General features: G+C 40.0%; 1 protein-coding gene across 1 annotated transcript in view; it reads left to right on the plus strand.

Annotated features, from left to right (window-relative positions):
• The window catches only part of SV2C (synaptic vesicle glycoprotein 2C), a 116809-nt gene that overhangs the window by 74675 nt on the left and 27096 nt on the right, over window positions 1–15038 (plus strand). Inside the window, exons 5-7 of the mRNA XM_063128645.1 lie at window positions 12135–12268; window positions 12451–12540; window positions 13354–13464. Of these exons, the coding sequence (XP_062984715.1) occupies window positions 12135–12268; window positions 12451–12540; window positions 13354–13464 (335 nt within the window). The remainder of the gene's footprint in view (window positions 1–12134; window positions 12269–12450; window positions 12541–13353; window positions 13465–15038) is intronic.

Consider the following 15038-nt stretch of genomic DNA (forward strand, 5'->3'; position numbering starts at 1 on the left):
TAGTTTTGGCACTGAAACTGTCTTGGTTACCCTGTGGAATAAACTTTGCCAAGAGGGAGACATGGAGTGTACTCCTGTTGGTTCTCTTAGACCTCTCAGTGGCTTTCATTGTGTTGAATGATATCTTTCTGGAGAAATTGTCTCGGTTGGGTATGGATGTTATGGCTTTGCAGTGGTTCTGCTCATACTTGGATTACCATTTCCAGAAGGTGGTGCTGGAAAATTTCTGCTCAATCCCATGGCATTCATGCTTTGGGATCCCACAGGGTTCCATATTATCTTCCATGCTATTTAACATCTACCTGAAATTTCTGAATGAGGTCTTACAAAGCTTTAGAGTGCACTGCGATCCTTATGCAGATGACAGGCAGCTCTGTCTGTTTCATCAGATCCAAATGACTAGATGAAGGCCAATAAACTGAAGTTTAGTCCAGACAAGGTGGAAGTCATGTTAGTGGTTTGACTGAGCCTGTCTTTTGGAGTTGGGAAGGATAGATTTGGGGAAGATATATAAAACTGGAAATATTTTGGGGTTTATTTCTTTAGCTTATATGATTTAGAAAGCAATCCTTAACAGCATCTGAGGAGGCCATAGAATGCTGCAGATGTCCTCCTCCTGTACAGCCGGAGACAGAGCTCCAACCATGAAAAAGGAGATCTGATAATGGATCTCTTCCTCACCCCATTCTCCAGCCATCATAAGAAAACTCCACGGTGGCTTCCTCTTCCATGGTTTTTATTGCTACCTCAGAAGAGAATGGGGAGGGAGGAAAGGTGGTGGGCCAGTAGGTGGGGAAGGAAGGGAAGAGGAAAGGAATATTTTGAATGACTTGGAAGAAAAAGTGTGAGGAATACTTATAAATTTGTAGATGACACAAAACTTAGGTGGGATAGCTAATACCTTCAAAGACAGAAATATTCAAAATGATCTTTATAAGTGAAAAAAAATGGGCAGAAAGTAACAAAATGAAATTTAACTGAGACAAGTACAAAGTTCTTCACTTAGGGAAGAGAAATCAAATGCACAGGTATAAGATGGGGGATACCTGGCTTGACAAAAGTACATGTGAAAAGGATCTTGAAATTGTAGTCGATCGCAAGCTGAATATGAGTCAGCGGTATGCAAAAAAGGCAAATGCAATTTTAAGTTGCAGCTATAGAATTGTAGCTTAGAAATCATGGGAAGGAATAGTTTTGCTATTTACTGTTTTACGCTGTACAGCACCATGTACATTGATGGCGCTATATAAATACATAATAATAATCATGATCATAATCATAATACCCTTTTGGTCAGTCGCCATCTCAACTATTTCGTCCATTCTGGCCATCACACTTTCAGAAGGATTGAGATAAATTAGACTGAGTTCAGAGAAAGGCCACAAAGATAATCAGGGGAGTAGAAACTAAGTCCTATGAAGAAAGATTGAAGGAACTGGGTATGTTTGTTTGTTTGTTTATGTATTTATTTAATACATTTATATACCGTTGACAGTATTTTAAAAAACATCTCTAAGCAGTTTAGCCTTGGAAGTACCTAAAGAGTTGTCACACAGAAGAGGACCACAAACTGTTCTCTGTCATCCAAGACTGCAGGACATGAAATAATGGGCTTAAGTTACAGGAAGGCAGATTTTGGTTGAACAGCAGGATGCTTTAAACTGGATTCTTGCACTGAGCAAGGAGTTAGACTCATGGCCTAAATGGCTCCTTCCAACTCTATGATTCAATGATCCACAAACTTCTTGCCTCCCATTCCTGCCCTCAGCCAGATAGGTAAGAAATGTAGGACGGAGAGGCTGTGAAAGCCTCTGCCACTCCTCCCACCTGTCAAGGCTTTGGTCAGCAGGGCTTTGGATGGATGAAAGACTTTGAGATTGGAACCCTCCATTCATCAGGTGTCTATCCTGAAGAATTGTGCCCTCAGAGAACTAGAGAGCAAATAAGCAGGAACCATTAAAATGGACACATCAGTTGTGTTCATTTAATAGGAATGTAGTCAATAAGAAAGTATGGCTGACGTGATGTGACTGAAGCCAGCGGAGTGGAATGGTCATATTGCTGAACTAATTCCAGGTTCAAATCCATATTCAAGCCACAAAGCTCACTGTTTAACTGCCTCTGTATCTCAGCCAGGGTTGTTGTGAGGTTGAAATATGAAAATGAAATGGGGAAAACCATGTATTTACATCTCCCTGAGCTCCTTGGAGGAAGGGTGGGATGAAAATATAATTAATAATAAAGTCCAAGCACCTGGTGGTCTTATAATAGACGGTCACACACATGGGAATTGTAATGTGAATTGTCCCTAATTCTTCCATGGTAGTTTTTAGTAGCAACTCCTATTTCCTTTGTCTTTGAAAAGCGGTATATGCAAGAATTACTTTGGCAAAGGACTTGCTGTAGAAGTAGAAAATTAGGGCAGATTCAGAGTTGTGTCTCAACTCCCCAGGCTTTTATCAGGGCTGTTAATTTTCCTCTTGCTAGTAAGGAAAGCAAGACCTTGTGTTTTCTAGTCATTAATAGCCCCCTGATAAGTCAACCGTTGCCACCTTTTACACCTGCCAAAGTAGGACAGATGGTAGCCTTGTTCTCCAGAGGATATTGCAGCATACTCAGGTTTCTCCTACAAATTACCACAGCTTCTCAGTTCTAAATGAACATAATTGCACCAAACCCAACTCCATGACTGAAATTAGTAGGTTGTTTGTTTGTAACCAAGAGAAAAGTCTTTATGCTATTAAAACTCATCTTACAGGACATTAGTGATTCAGCATTTCTCTAGTTGAAGTTCTTTGTTTATTCAGTTGATGTTGTTCTTATTTTAATTTGGTATTATTTGAGAAACTGAATGAAACCTGTGATGCCTGAAATGGTGTCTCTCAGTTTCTGTCCACTCTAGAATTTTCCATTCTTAACAAAAAGGGATATCATGTGGGTTGAGTTACTCAAGAATATCATGAGGGTGGAGTTACTCAAGAGTAAACCTGTAGTTTGCCCTAATATAACTGAATAGTTAAAATCTACTGATAACTTACAGCTGAATGCTGTATGGGTGCCACCTAGTGGCTGTTTAGTTAACTTCTGTGATTCAATAATTTAAAAAAAGTGATCCTTTTGTAATCTTCAGTCCTAAACTCTAGGTGTTCAGAGAAGAAAGTTGATCTAAGCCAAAGCTAAGTGGATAAAGGACCAATTAAAACAAGAAATTCTGTAAGATTGATTAATTTTAAATATTATTATTCCCGCCCACCCCCCTTCCACTACATTAACTTTCAGGGTGGCTTACATACTCTTCTTAATGAATGATAAATAATTTATAGCAAACAAATTGCAAACAAGTTAAAGAGTGCAAGTACATGGCCAGTCTGCATTAACTAGTTGTATAAACCTGGGCAAGCAGAATGGATTTAGACTTACATCTAAATGATAGTAATGTACTGTCTATAAATCTAATACGAAAAGAAATATCCAACTTGTTCCAAATTAAGATGAGCAGGTTTTTCCTGTTACTAGTTTTTTCATGACCCAAATGTTCCTTTGCACCTAACCCCCAGCCACCAAGCAAAGAGATAAGAAACAAATTCTTTAGAATTTTATATAGCAGCAACTGTATTTAAACTTAAGGGATCTGCAATGGCTAATAGCCTTAATATAAATAACTTCTTCCCTCCAGGACAGGTATCTTATCAGCTTGTGATAAAGGAGCTAGCCTTACATCTACCCAAAGATGTTCAAAGGCCACACCTTAAAGTGTCCAGGGGGCTTGCCTGCTCCACCACCACCCCTGCGGCTTCATGACTTTGTGCAGTTGAATCACTCAAACACCCCCAAGTGGAGAACATGTCCCCTCCACCTCTCGCAGGGCTTGTGTCAAGGGTAGTCATGGTTGGGCATGTACTGAGGGCCCACACTCCTTCAAGGTCCCACTGGAGTTGCTCCTCTTCTTCACCATGGCAACCTGCTTGTTTTCTTGCCTCTTGCTCTGGTCCAGACTTGTGGTGGTGAGAAGTAGACGCTGTTGCCAACTTGCTCCCTTATTCTCTGCATGTCAAGCAAACAAGTGGTAGCAGTGATGAGTAGAAGATGAGCAAGAACAGCTGGTGATGGTGGTGGTGAGAAGGTAGACTCACTGAGGGAAGGAGCCCATTCTGGGTGTCTTGCCCAAACCTGGAGCTGACACTGCCCTCTAGCCTCTGCCTTGAATGGGCAATCTGAGAAAAGCCTCTCTTTACTTAAAAGATGTCTCGGTGTTCCACCAAATGTCTAATTTTTATTTCCTCCCCTTAAATCTGCACTGCACTTGCCAAGGGGGTGGGGGTGGGGGCACTAGCTTCTTCTTGGTTCCCCTCACTCCACGAAGCAGCCAAACAAATATGCTGAAAATAAAGAACATTGTTGAAAAGGGAGGAAGCAGCTTGCACTGGCTACATCTTGATATTTAAATACATGGTTCTATATAAATTGGATTTTTTTTTGGTATATTTTGCCATTGATCTGTCCTACGCTAATACCATTCTGTAATCTGTCACTGCAGGTTGGATGATTCATTTGGCCATTTCTTGTAATCAGTAGAGTGAGAAGGTGATATTCAATGTGAAGCTGCTGCAGAGGCTGAAAAATGCAGTTACTGTAGGTTTTATTTTACGCCACAGCCTGAGAAAACTGCTCCCAAGATGCACTTGGGCCTATTGTTTTAACAACCTGTCGCCCCTTGGAACTTGCTGCTGTTTTCAAGATTAATGACTTTGGAATTCAGCATTTGCAGAGAGCAAGGGTGAAGTTTAACTCTGCAGAGCTGAATTGCCATCTGAATGAATCAGACAAAGAACACATATATCTTCCTGTTGTGTCACAAAGAAGGGTTGGCATATGCATATTGGTCAAAAGCCAAGAACATGCGTACATTTGGCGCCAGAGTTTATCTTCAAATAAATCTGTTCAAAATACATTTTTAGAAACAGTTCTAAAATGACCATATCTAGAGGGTGGCCGTGTTAGTTTGTTGCGGCAAAAACAACAAATCTTGCGGCAACCTAAAAAAACTAACATATGTATTATAGCATAAGCTCAGTCACAAAGGTATAGAAATGTGTGTGCTTCTTCTATGCATTACAAATAACCAAAAGACTGAGTGAAATACACACACGCTTGCTAATCTGTCATGATACAGAAATATGTACTGGAAAGACTTACCATGTTTGAATTAGGGCAGTGGCAAAATTTTATTCCGTGTTTGTTTGTTTGTAATTATGCTATTGAAAATATGAGCCTCTGGGTGAAGTAAAAGCTAAATTACTGTTGAAAGAAAGAAACATCTGACAACAGTGATACAGTCATTACGACTCTTTCGCCCAAGCCCTTGGGAATAATGGGTGCATGAGTCTGTAGGTGTGGAATAGTTGATTTGTACATAACTTGTTTTGAATTGTAGAGCCACAGAGGAAAACAAAGGGTATGGTTTGCTTCCATCTGCAGTCATTTTTCTTTCTTTTTTTGTATCTGTACTACCTGACTGATATAAGAGAATCAACTTATAGAGCAGAATTGATTTCAGGAACCACATTTATCCAGGTTGTTGATACCTTCCTTCTAATGATGGACTACTTACCCTGAGTAAATTTGTTGTGAGCTCAGATGAGAGTTCTCCTTTAATATGAAATCTCATTCCTTATATATGAGCTTTTGTGTTTGCTCAATATCAAGGTGCAGTTTGGGAGCTGTAGTTTGGAATAGCGGCATGACGTTATCCATCACCACGTTATGTACCCCCTTTCTTATTGGTTGTTTTCATGTCACCTGACTGCATGATGATGATTTGTGATGTTTACTCACCCTTGCCAATCACTGGTATGAAGATGGACCTTGTAGACTCCTCTTCCTCCTCCTTGTGTTGTGGTGATGGCAGCAACAATGAGGGAAGTAACTATAAGGAGTTCTTTGGGTGGGTCTAGCTGGTAGCACAAATGAAAATTTGGGTCGTGAGGGAGGAATCTGTATACTCATTTACTGCACATTTTGAAGCTTGCAATCAGTTCAGAACTTAATAGCTGATTTATCATACATAGATCCAGGCTCGCTATATTATTGCAGATTCACCATGCTCTACCTTGTATTGTATACTTCCTCCCTTTCTCCCCCTTCAATGTATGTTTTCTGGACCATTCTACAATCTCCTATATTGTCAGGATGAGGTCCAATCTTCCTGGTGTGGATTCCGAATCAGACCTGGGGGATGAAGAAGAAGACCAGCCGAGACAAGGAGTGGGGAAGGAAATTCTCCAACACTCTGCAGGAGTCAAGGAGGAATCTTCCCAGGAGTTTATTGAACAGGAGGCCCAGTCTCAGAGATCATCCTCCCTCTCCTGGGAACTCAGTCTTTGGCAAATGGGGAGGGAGCATCAGAATTGACAGATCCCAGAGACCGCCATAGGGTCAAGCGAGCAGAGTTGAGGGGAGGTGGGAGGCGGTCTGCCAGACTAGCCATATGGCAGAGATTACAGCTTCAAGACATTCCATGAAGGAGGAGTCGAGTAAAAGCCTGTTGGGAACAGTGGGAAACTGTCCATTTAGTTGATAGGCTACTGCCTTGCTTTGTTAGGCTAATTAAGTTTAGAGGATAGCTCCTAGCATTCACACTCCCTTCAGGTGTGAAGAGGTGCCTATTTACTGAATAAAGTTTTTGGGGATTGCACAGCAGACTTTATTGTCTCACATCTTGGCAGGAGCACTTTGAATCTTGACATATATCATACTTCTTAATGGCACATGTCTTTCTGGAATAGCAAGGGGACATGAAAAAGTGGATGTGCCAGGAAAATGTACAGCTGCTTCATTTCTCTTTCCCTCCCTTCCCACTCTCTCTTTGGGCCAGGGGGAATGTGGCATGCATTTTGTGATGATGCAAGAAATAATTGTGTTGGCTTTAGAAAGTACTACAAAACATCAGGATGTATGAATAGCTATATTTGAACAGCAGAAGATGCTTTTCTACAGTCACTTGAGTGAACAGATGTTAGAGAGATGTTCCTGATGTGTTTGTTACCCTGGTAAATTCCACTCTTCCACCCACAATGTTTAGGTACAATTATCATATAATATGGCTTCATGCCATTATGGGTTTCCTGGCCAATGGCAGCCAATGATGTGCAGTGGGAGCATGGAAAATCACAGTTTACCAATGCTGCATTGCATGGTGGGGGCAAGAAAGCAAAACTTGCAACAGGGTTGACATTTTTAGAAGCAACCGTGACAGGTATAATATCTCTTCCCACTTGTAAGAAGCAACTGAATATGAACAAGGGTGGAAAATGAGTATAAATGGAGGTGGGGATGGAAATACTTAAATATAATCCTAACTTAGATACTTTGCTGTGACTAATTCCTATGACAGTGCTATCTAATCCGTTAATTCAGTGAATCTGAAAATTTGGGCCGAAAATAGCCATTTTATGCAGATCCTCCATTTTATTGCTGTTGCTTCACTGTATAATAGAGATAAAAGCTTTAAATATGGCTGTCAGTGGTTTAGATTTTTCCGTAGGAATGTGTCTGCAGGCAACATTGATCATACTCTATGAGAGCAAACAGACTTGATAGCTTGTGGAGGCTTACAAATTAGATTTGTAATACAAATATACAAACACTTGAGCTATGTTAAAGCTAAGGTATTGGCTTACTTTAGATCTTATTCTTAGTTAAATAATTTTAAATGTTCTCAGAAAAGTAGTGCACAGGAAGAAGATATTGCAGATTCATGTTGTCCTGTATGTGGATTTCTTTGAAAGCCAATTGTATCAATATTAAAAGGTCAATTATAATGGGTTGTATCCAATTGTGAGCTTCTTCAGATGAGCGTTTTATTGCCTGCTCGCAATTCACCGATTGTCACTGGTCATTTTGACGATGCAGTGATCCTCCTGTGCGTCTCCCGCTCTATTTCCTGGTTTTAGCATTGTAAATTAATCCACAGAAAAACTTTTTATTATTATTTTAAATATTTTTTTAAATATTTTTTATTAAACTTAAGCATACATCAATACAATAATACAATAATACAGTAACAAAAAGAAATAAAAATAAAATCATAATACATAGAATTGAATAACCTTATAATATTTCTAATGTAATATTTTTAACATCATCCCATAACATAAAGTGCACCCCCCCACCCCGGGATCTATTCCTGTTTCCAAAATCTCATTGTTTCTTCTGGAGGTGGTTTTCCACTCCCCTTAGATAATACATATTCTAGGAACTGATTCCAAATTCCCTCAAAATCATTCGTTTTTGTTATCCCTCTTCTTACTTTTATATTACATGCCAATTTATCATTTATAGCAATATCCCAAATCTCTTTATACCAATCCTCGACATGATAATCTCCTTGTACCTTCCAGTTCCTAGATATGATCAACCTTGCTGCTGTCAGCAAATTCGTTATCAGTTCTTTTATTTCTTTATTACATTTTAAATCTCCATATAATGATAGCAATGCCACTGTAGGTGTCTCTTCAGTCTCCATTCCAACAATATCATTTATCTCTTTAAACACCATTTTCCACAATTTTTGAACAAATTCACATTCCCACCACATATGTAAATATGTTCCTTTTTTTTTTTTACATCCTCTCCAGCAATTTGCTGAGTTCAGCTTATTTATTTTATTTAATCTCACCGGGGTTAGATACTACTTCCATGTTTTATTATTATTTAAGGACTGTATTTCCTGCCATGTGCAGGAAAGTTGAGCTATAAAATGCCCATTACAGGGCGCTGTTCCCATTGATCTGTATGGGCTACATGGTCTCTGCTTTCTTTCCCCATGTAATTTCAGCACGTTCCCAACACGGAAGAAAGCAGGAAGCAAGAGCAACGGTATGCAACAGTAAGGAAATGCAATTCCCCCCTTCTGAAGACACTTTGTGTCATTCCACCAGAAGGAGGAAACCTCTGACAGAACAGATTTCCCCTCCCCGTTGCAGCCCCTCACATGCCTCCCAGACCTGCCCCAGAGGGTTGGGGGACCCTACAGAGCAGATTTAGGGTGTGGGGGAGACTGCAGGGGGAGAGGAGAAGATGGGGACGTCCTGTTGCGCAAGTGGACCTCCTTGCATGAGAATGGGATTCAACCCTTTGTGATTAAAACATGTTGTTTATATTAATATGTTTAACACTAGAATGATTTCATAATGTTTTAGTACACATCTGATTAAGCAATTAATATCTGAATTAATTATTAAAGATAGCTTCTAGATAAGTATTTCTGTGAGGATGTGTTTATGACATAAGCATAGAAAAATGCATTCTTGTCTTTCCAAAGACAATAAAATAGCACATGTATATCAATATTATCTGCAGCCTGTCAGATTTTGACTTTTCAAAAGAATAGAACATGTGGTGCTTTCTATCTCGATTTGCAGCAAGTGATTTTTGGATAGACAAAAAAACCCGAATCAATCTTTTTTATGAAGACAAACCATATGAAACATGCCACTTTTAGTTAAGTGATGACAAATTGATGCCAAGAATATAACAAAATGAATGTGAAGCTAAGAAATCAGCTAAACAGAATACATACCACCGTCTAATCTTGTAGAAGAATAGATGCCTCAGGAAAATGCTCTGAGGATGATGGCCCATGATAGCTTCACTTTGCTGAAGATAAGCAGATTTGGGTCTCATCAGTGCCTGGATAGGAGACTAACTGGGAATCCCATAAGAGTTCTTCAATGGAAAAATGGTGGGGATATAAAGGTACTAAATAGATACATAAAAGAAAAATATGGCAGGCAAAGCAGTTTGACACAAGGGCAGACAAATAAAATTAAATGGAAATCCTTTATTGAAAGATACATGTAAACAAAGCAAAGAACCTGTAAGTGGTGTAGGTGGTGTAAGCATGGGGTTGATACGTGTAATACCTGAAATAAGAACTATTGTTCCTGTGACTGTTTAAAGTACTAATGGTAAGTTGCTAAAGTACAATGAAAATAGTGTGAACTCTGTAGTGTGAACTTCATAGTGTGAACCTTAGCATTTGTGAATACTAATTTGTAGGAGCACTGGATGATTTAAAGGTAAAAATTGTGTAAACAAAGATTATTTTCACTACATTTATAATAAGGATATTTAAAGACCCACTGGTACAGCATTTCTTTTGTATTTGATTATCTCTTTCAGTTACATGCACATACCCAACACTTTCGTGTACATAAACTTCAAGTTTTTCAATTTTCTAAATTAGTTCTTACATTATCTCCTTTTCTTCACATACTTTCACTCTGTTTTATACATTACTACTACTTAGTCAAAAATCAAAAGCATACAAGTGTGAAGAACTTGGACAGGCTAGCCATGTCTCCTTTAAGGGCCCTGCCATTGGTCTAGGCCCAGTTAGCACGTATGAGATAAACACTTGTGAATGTGTTATTCCAAGCAGCTCGGCCAGTGCTGGTGGCTCAAGCTGTGGCCAGTCTTGACTATTTGGGATGAGTGATTACAGCTAGGCATGGTGGGAAAGTTCAACTCCCATCGTGGTGGGGTGAGAAGAGTGGGCTCAGGCCTGGATTGTCCGCCATTACCTCAGTGGGGAAAGTGTGCAATTTCCCCGACCTTGGGGAAATTACGTTAGCACCCCCCCGATGAAGTTTTTAAAGGCCTTATTAACAGGGCTGTTAATCTCCCCATTGGCTGAGGGGGGAGGAGGAGAAGGGTTTTCCGCTTCCACTCTAATAACGTCCCCAGACATGCGCATTGCTGAGCACTCGGCTGGGCCAGGTCGGCTGGAACGGGGCCAGCCAGGCAGCTCTTGGTGAGCTTGCAGGGCAGACATCCTGTAAGTTCTTCTTTTACTAATGGAGGGCTCTGAATTCGGAGTTCTCCATCTATCCTAAGCCCTGCCTGCAAAAGCCAAGCAGGACAGGAGTAGTGACAGTCACTTTTACAGCCTCTCTGTCCTCCTTCATTGTAATTTGAGCTAGATGGGTCTCTGACCCCATCTTGCCTACCTACCTGGCTGGGGGCAAGGGTGGAGGCAGAGAGGCTGGTGGATCTGGTATATCATGGCCTTTCCTCTTCCATCCCCACCTCTCAACATGACCCCTTTTTTTTCAGGAAAATCCCTGGTGTCCTATGGCTCCTCAGATGTTGTAGTCTCGTTCTTTTTCTTCTTCTTTTTTTTCTAGCATTGATGCCCCATGTATTACTACTAAAGTTTCCACTCTTAAGCACAGCCTATAATTAATTTTAGATAGATAGATAGATAGATAGATAGATAGATAACTATTATAAAGCTAGAAGGAAATCCTTAGCATTTGATAGAACATTGTCATCGTATTTATCATTACCTATTGCAAGATTGCTAAATCTCTTTGAAGAAACTTTGGTTCCCCCCCCCCCCAAATGTCTTATACAATGTTGGAGGAAAAGAATGGAGCTTTCCATTCTTTTCATACTACATTGAAGTTCAGGAAGACTGCATTCAATTTTGGGTCAGAATATTAAGTGAGGAATTCTCTTGGGCAAATTTGCTATAATCAATTCAAGGAAAGTAAATCAAAACAGACAAAAAAGGGTCCACAGTATTCATAGAAATATAGACATAGTCATGCATATATATCTTTTGATCTACGTATAGATAATATAACTACTGTTCATGCTGAATGTTCACATTGTGTGCTCAACTTAGTGAACTCTGTTCTTGTCGTCTTGGCATATGTGGCAGAGAAAGAGAGAAGCCAGCCAAGGCAGACATACAGTGCTGCAGATTGCTGCTCAATTGATTCCTCAAGGGCATTTACCAACTGCAGGCAATCAACAAATTGCATATTGTATTTGTTTAGTAGTTGTTTGGTGCATATAAGTGAGCATTTAGTGTTTTTGGATAGAAGACTGTAATTGGAATTTACAGTTTTCTTTGATTTCTGGCTATAGTTTAGTGTTTACTGCAAAAAGTTTCCAAAATGTAGGCTCACTGGAATTACTGGAATAGACAGATGCTCTCAAAAGTGACATCTCTTAGAGCAGATCAGAGTATCAATATATTTCCCAATACTCATAAGCAAGAAAGGCAACCTTGCAAAATATGTCCTGCTTTAAGGCATTGACTTTGTGTGTGTTTTCTCCTTATTCAGGATGGAGTTTCAGCATGGGATCTGCATATCAGTTTCACAGTTGGCGAGTGTTCGTTATTATGTGTGCTCTACCCTGTGTTTCTGCTGTGGTGGCACTTACTTTCATGCCAGAAAGCCCACGGTTCTTACTTGAGGTAAAAGGTCTATATCATTCAAGAAATTGAATCTATCTGGGCCCTAAGAGTAGCCTTGGAGGCCCTGCTCTCTGCCCGCCATTAGTATGGATTCTCAACAATCTGCATTCCACAATATTTTGTTCCTCTATGTTTTATGTAAATATATGCATGTATTTTACCAAATGTCTTCATATTTGTAGGTTGGGAAACATGATGAAGCTTGGATGATTCTTAAACAAATTCATGATACAAATATGCGAGCTCGTGGCCAGCCTGAAAAGGTTTTCACAGTGAGTATTTTTTTATATACAACAATGCCTCATTAGGTTAGATAAAACTACTGGGAGTATGGAAAGCGTCTCTTTTTCTTGAAGAAAAAAGAATATCAAGAATATCTATGACAACAATTTCGATCCATTGTGGCACAATGTCCACAATGGATCATGCCTTGGTATCCTCTCAGTTGGATTACTGGAATACATTGAGCATCATCAGACTGGGGGTGGGGGAAATTGAGTTTCCCTACTGTCACTTTGGCCTCCTGCTGCTGTCCCACAATAGTGACAAGCAGCTTCCTCTTTCTTTACATAGGGAAGAAAGAAGAAGCAGCAGCAACCACGTGGGCAATTTTATTGTGCTGCTTTTCCTGTACACAGCAGGAAATGGCAGCAAGTTTTGCTCCCCCACAAAAAAAATTGGATTTACTGGGTCTTATTTTTTAATGGAAAAAAGACCAGAAGGTGCGGGAGATGCTCGGAAGGTGGACAATGTCATTAAAAGGACCTGCACAAAACCATGAGTGGGCAGTAACAAGGATGTGATAAAACACTCATCTGATGACGCGCACTGTGTGGGTCTGCCCTATAAGATGTCTCAGAAGCTTCATCTAGTACAGAACAGAGCAGACAGAGCTGCCACCAAGTACATGTGGAATCCTATTACACCAGTTCTGGAGGAGCTGTACTATTAGCATCTGAGCCCAATTCAAGGTGCTATTGCTTATCTTTAAAGTCCTAAGTATTGCTCACTTGCTTTAACAATGAACTATATTTCTTTCTCCAATGGGAAAAGAACATAAAAATACCATCTTGTGTTCTACATAGGTCAACCGGATCAAAACTCCCAAGCAGATAGATGAACTTATAGAAATTGAAAGCGATACAGGAACCTGGTACAGGAGATGCTATGTCAGAATGCGTACAGAGCTTGAGGGTGTAAGTACCACCATCTTAATAATATTATTTATGCTGAGATGCAAAGCAATACTAGAAAAATATAGACATTTAAGATTGCAATCAAAATTTGAGAACTGCTTCAATTTTTAGAAAAGTAATGAATGAGTATTCTGGGTCCTTGTGTTACGTTGCTAGAGGATAGCATCTTGTTTTATTTATTTATTTATCCTGCATTTTCTGCAAGAAGCTCAATGTAGTATACATGGCACTCCCTCAATTCTATCATCGCAGAAAACTTAAAGCGTAGATTTGGCTGAAAAAGAGAGTGGCTGGCCCCAAATTACTCAGTGGACTTCATGGATAAGCAGTGATTTGAACCTGGGTATTCCCAATTTAAGTCAAGCACAATAGCACATTAAGTCAAGCATAGGGATTGTTCCAGGAAAAGGCAGGTATCTTTTTTCCAAGACACTCCTACAGTGGCTATGTGCTATGCAAGCTGTTCTAGTCCCTGTCTGCTAAATGAACACTGCTAAATGAACACAGTCCAGTTTTCTACATCCTGGTGTAGCTGATGAATGAGAATGGTTTCAAACTGGTAGGCAGACATTTTTATTCAGTTGGCTTATTCAGTTGGTTCAAGCTGAAGGTTTTTTTTAACTGGCTGGGTGCTGTTTATTTTATTGTTGTGTTTTATTGTATTTTTAATTATCTGTTTTTATATTATGCTTTTAATTAAAATTCTGTTTTAATCTGCGTTTTTATTATTGTTAGCTGCCTTGAATGATATTTTTGGCAGAAAGGCAAGACATAAACTTAATAAATAAATTTGTCACAGGTAAAAACTGCCCTTGGTGTATTTTTCCTGCCATAAATGATTGTATAAACTCATCACCTGTCAGAAATTATCCACATCGATATGCAGTCCCAGCCTGAGAATTCTGAAGCCTTATATCTGACTTTTTTCTTCATGGTCTCTGTGACTCACAGATATGGGTCGTGTGCCTGCACAGAACAACCGTTAGGAACGTTCTAGAGCTAAATAGAGTTGTAGGTGAGTGGGCCCCCACCTCCTCAGTGCACATACAAGGCATGGCTCCTGCCTGCCTCTCAGTTTTGTCTGCCACAGTGGCTAGCAGCAATTAGCAGCATTTGGAATGTTCTCTCACCTCATGGCAAAATCCTCAAAAACTGCTGTCCCCTCCTGGAACTCTGAACTTCTTTCTATTTCCTTCTCTTCCTTTTCTATTTTCTCTAAGTTTTTCTAATTCTTTATTTCATTGCCCTTTCGGGGCACATGCCTCCCAAGGCTTTCTTCAAAATGTCTCCCGCTGTGGTGGGAAGATACTGTGGTGGGAAGATTGACACTCCAATAGCCTTCTCTGAAGAGAGGCACCCAGGGTGAACTCCTGCACCCACTGCCAGGTCTTTGCAAAGCAGGCCAGGAGAAATAATAGTATGCTTTTGGATCCTGTTGTGGGAACAAGCCCTCAAAGCAGCAGCCACACTGAACCAGCCTATGCATACTGCCTCAGTTTCCATTTGCAACAAGCCAGCTCCAACTCTTTCTCAGCTTCTTCCAGCATACACTATGGAAAGTGCTTCAGGGAAAG

The sequence above is a fragment of the Elgaria multicarinata genome, chromosome 6 (genome assembly GCF_023053635.1).
Source record: "Elgaria multicarinata webbii isolate HBS135686 ecotype San Diego chromosome 6, rElgMul1.1.pri, whole genome shotgun sequence".
Lineage (NCBI taxonomy): Eukaryota > Metazoa > Chordata > Lepidosauria > Squamata > Anguidae > Elgaria > Elgaria multicarinata.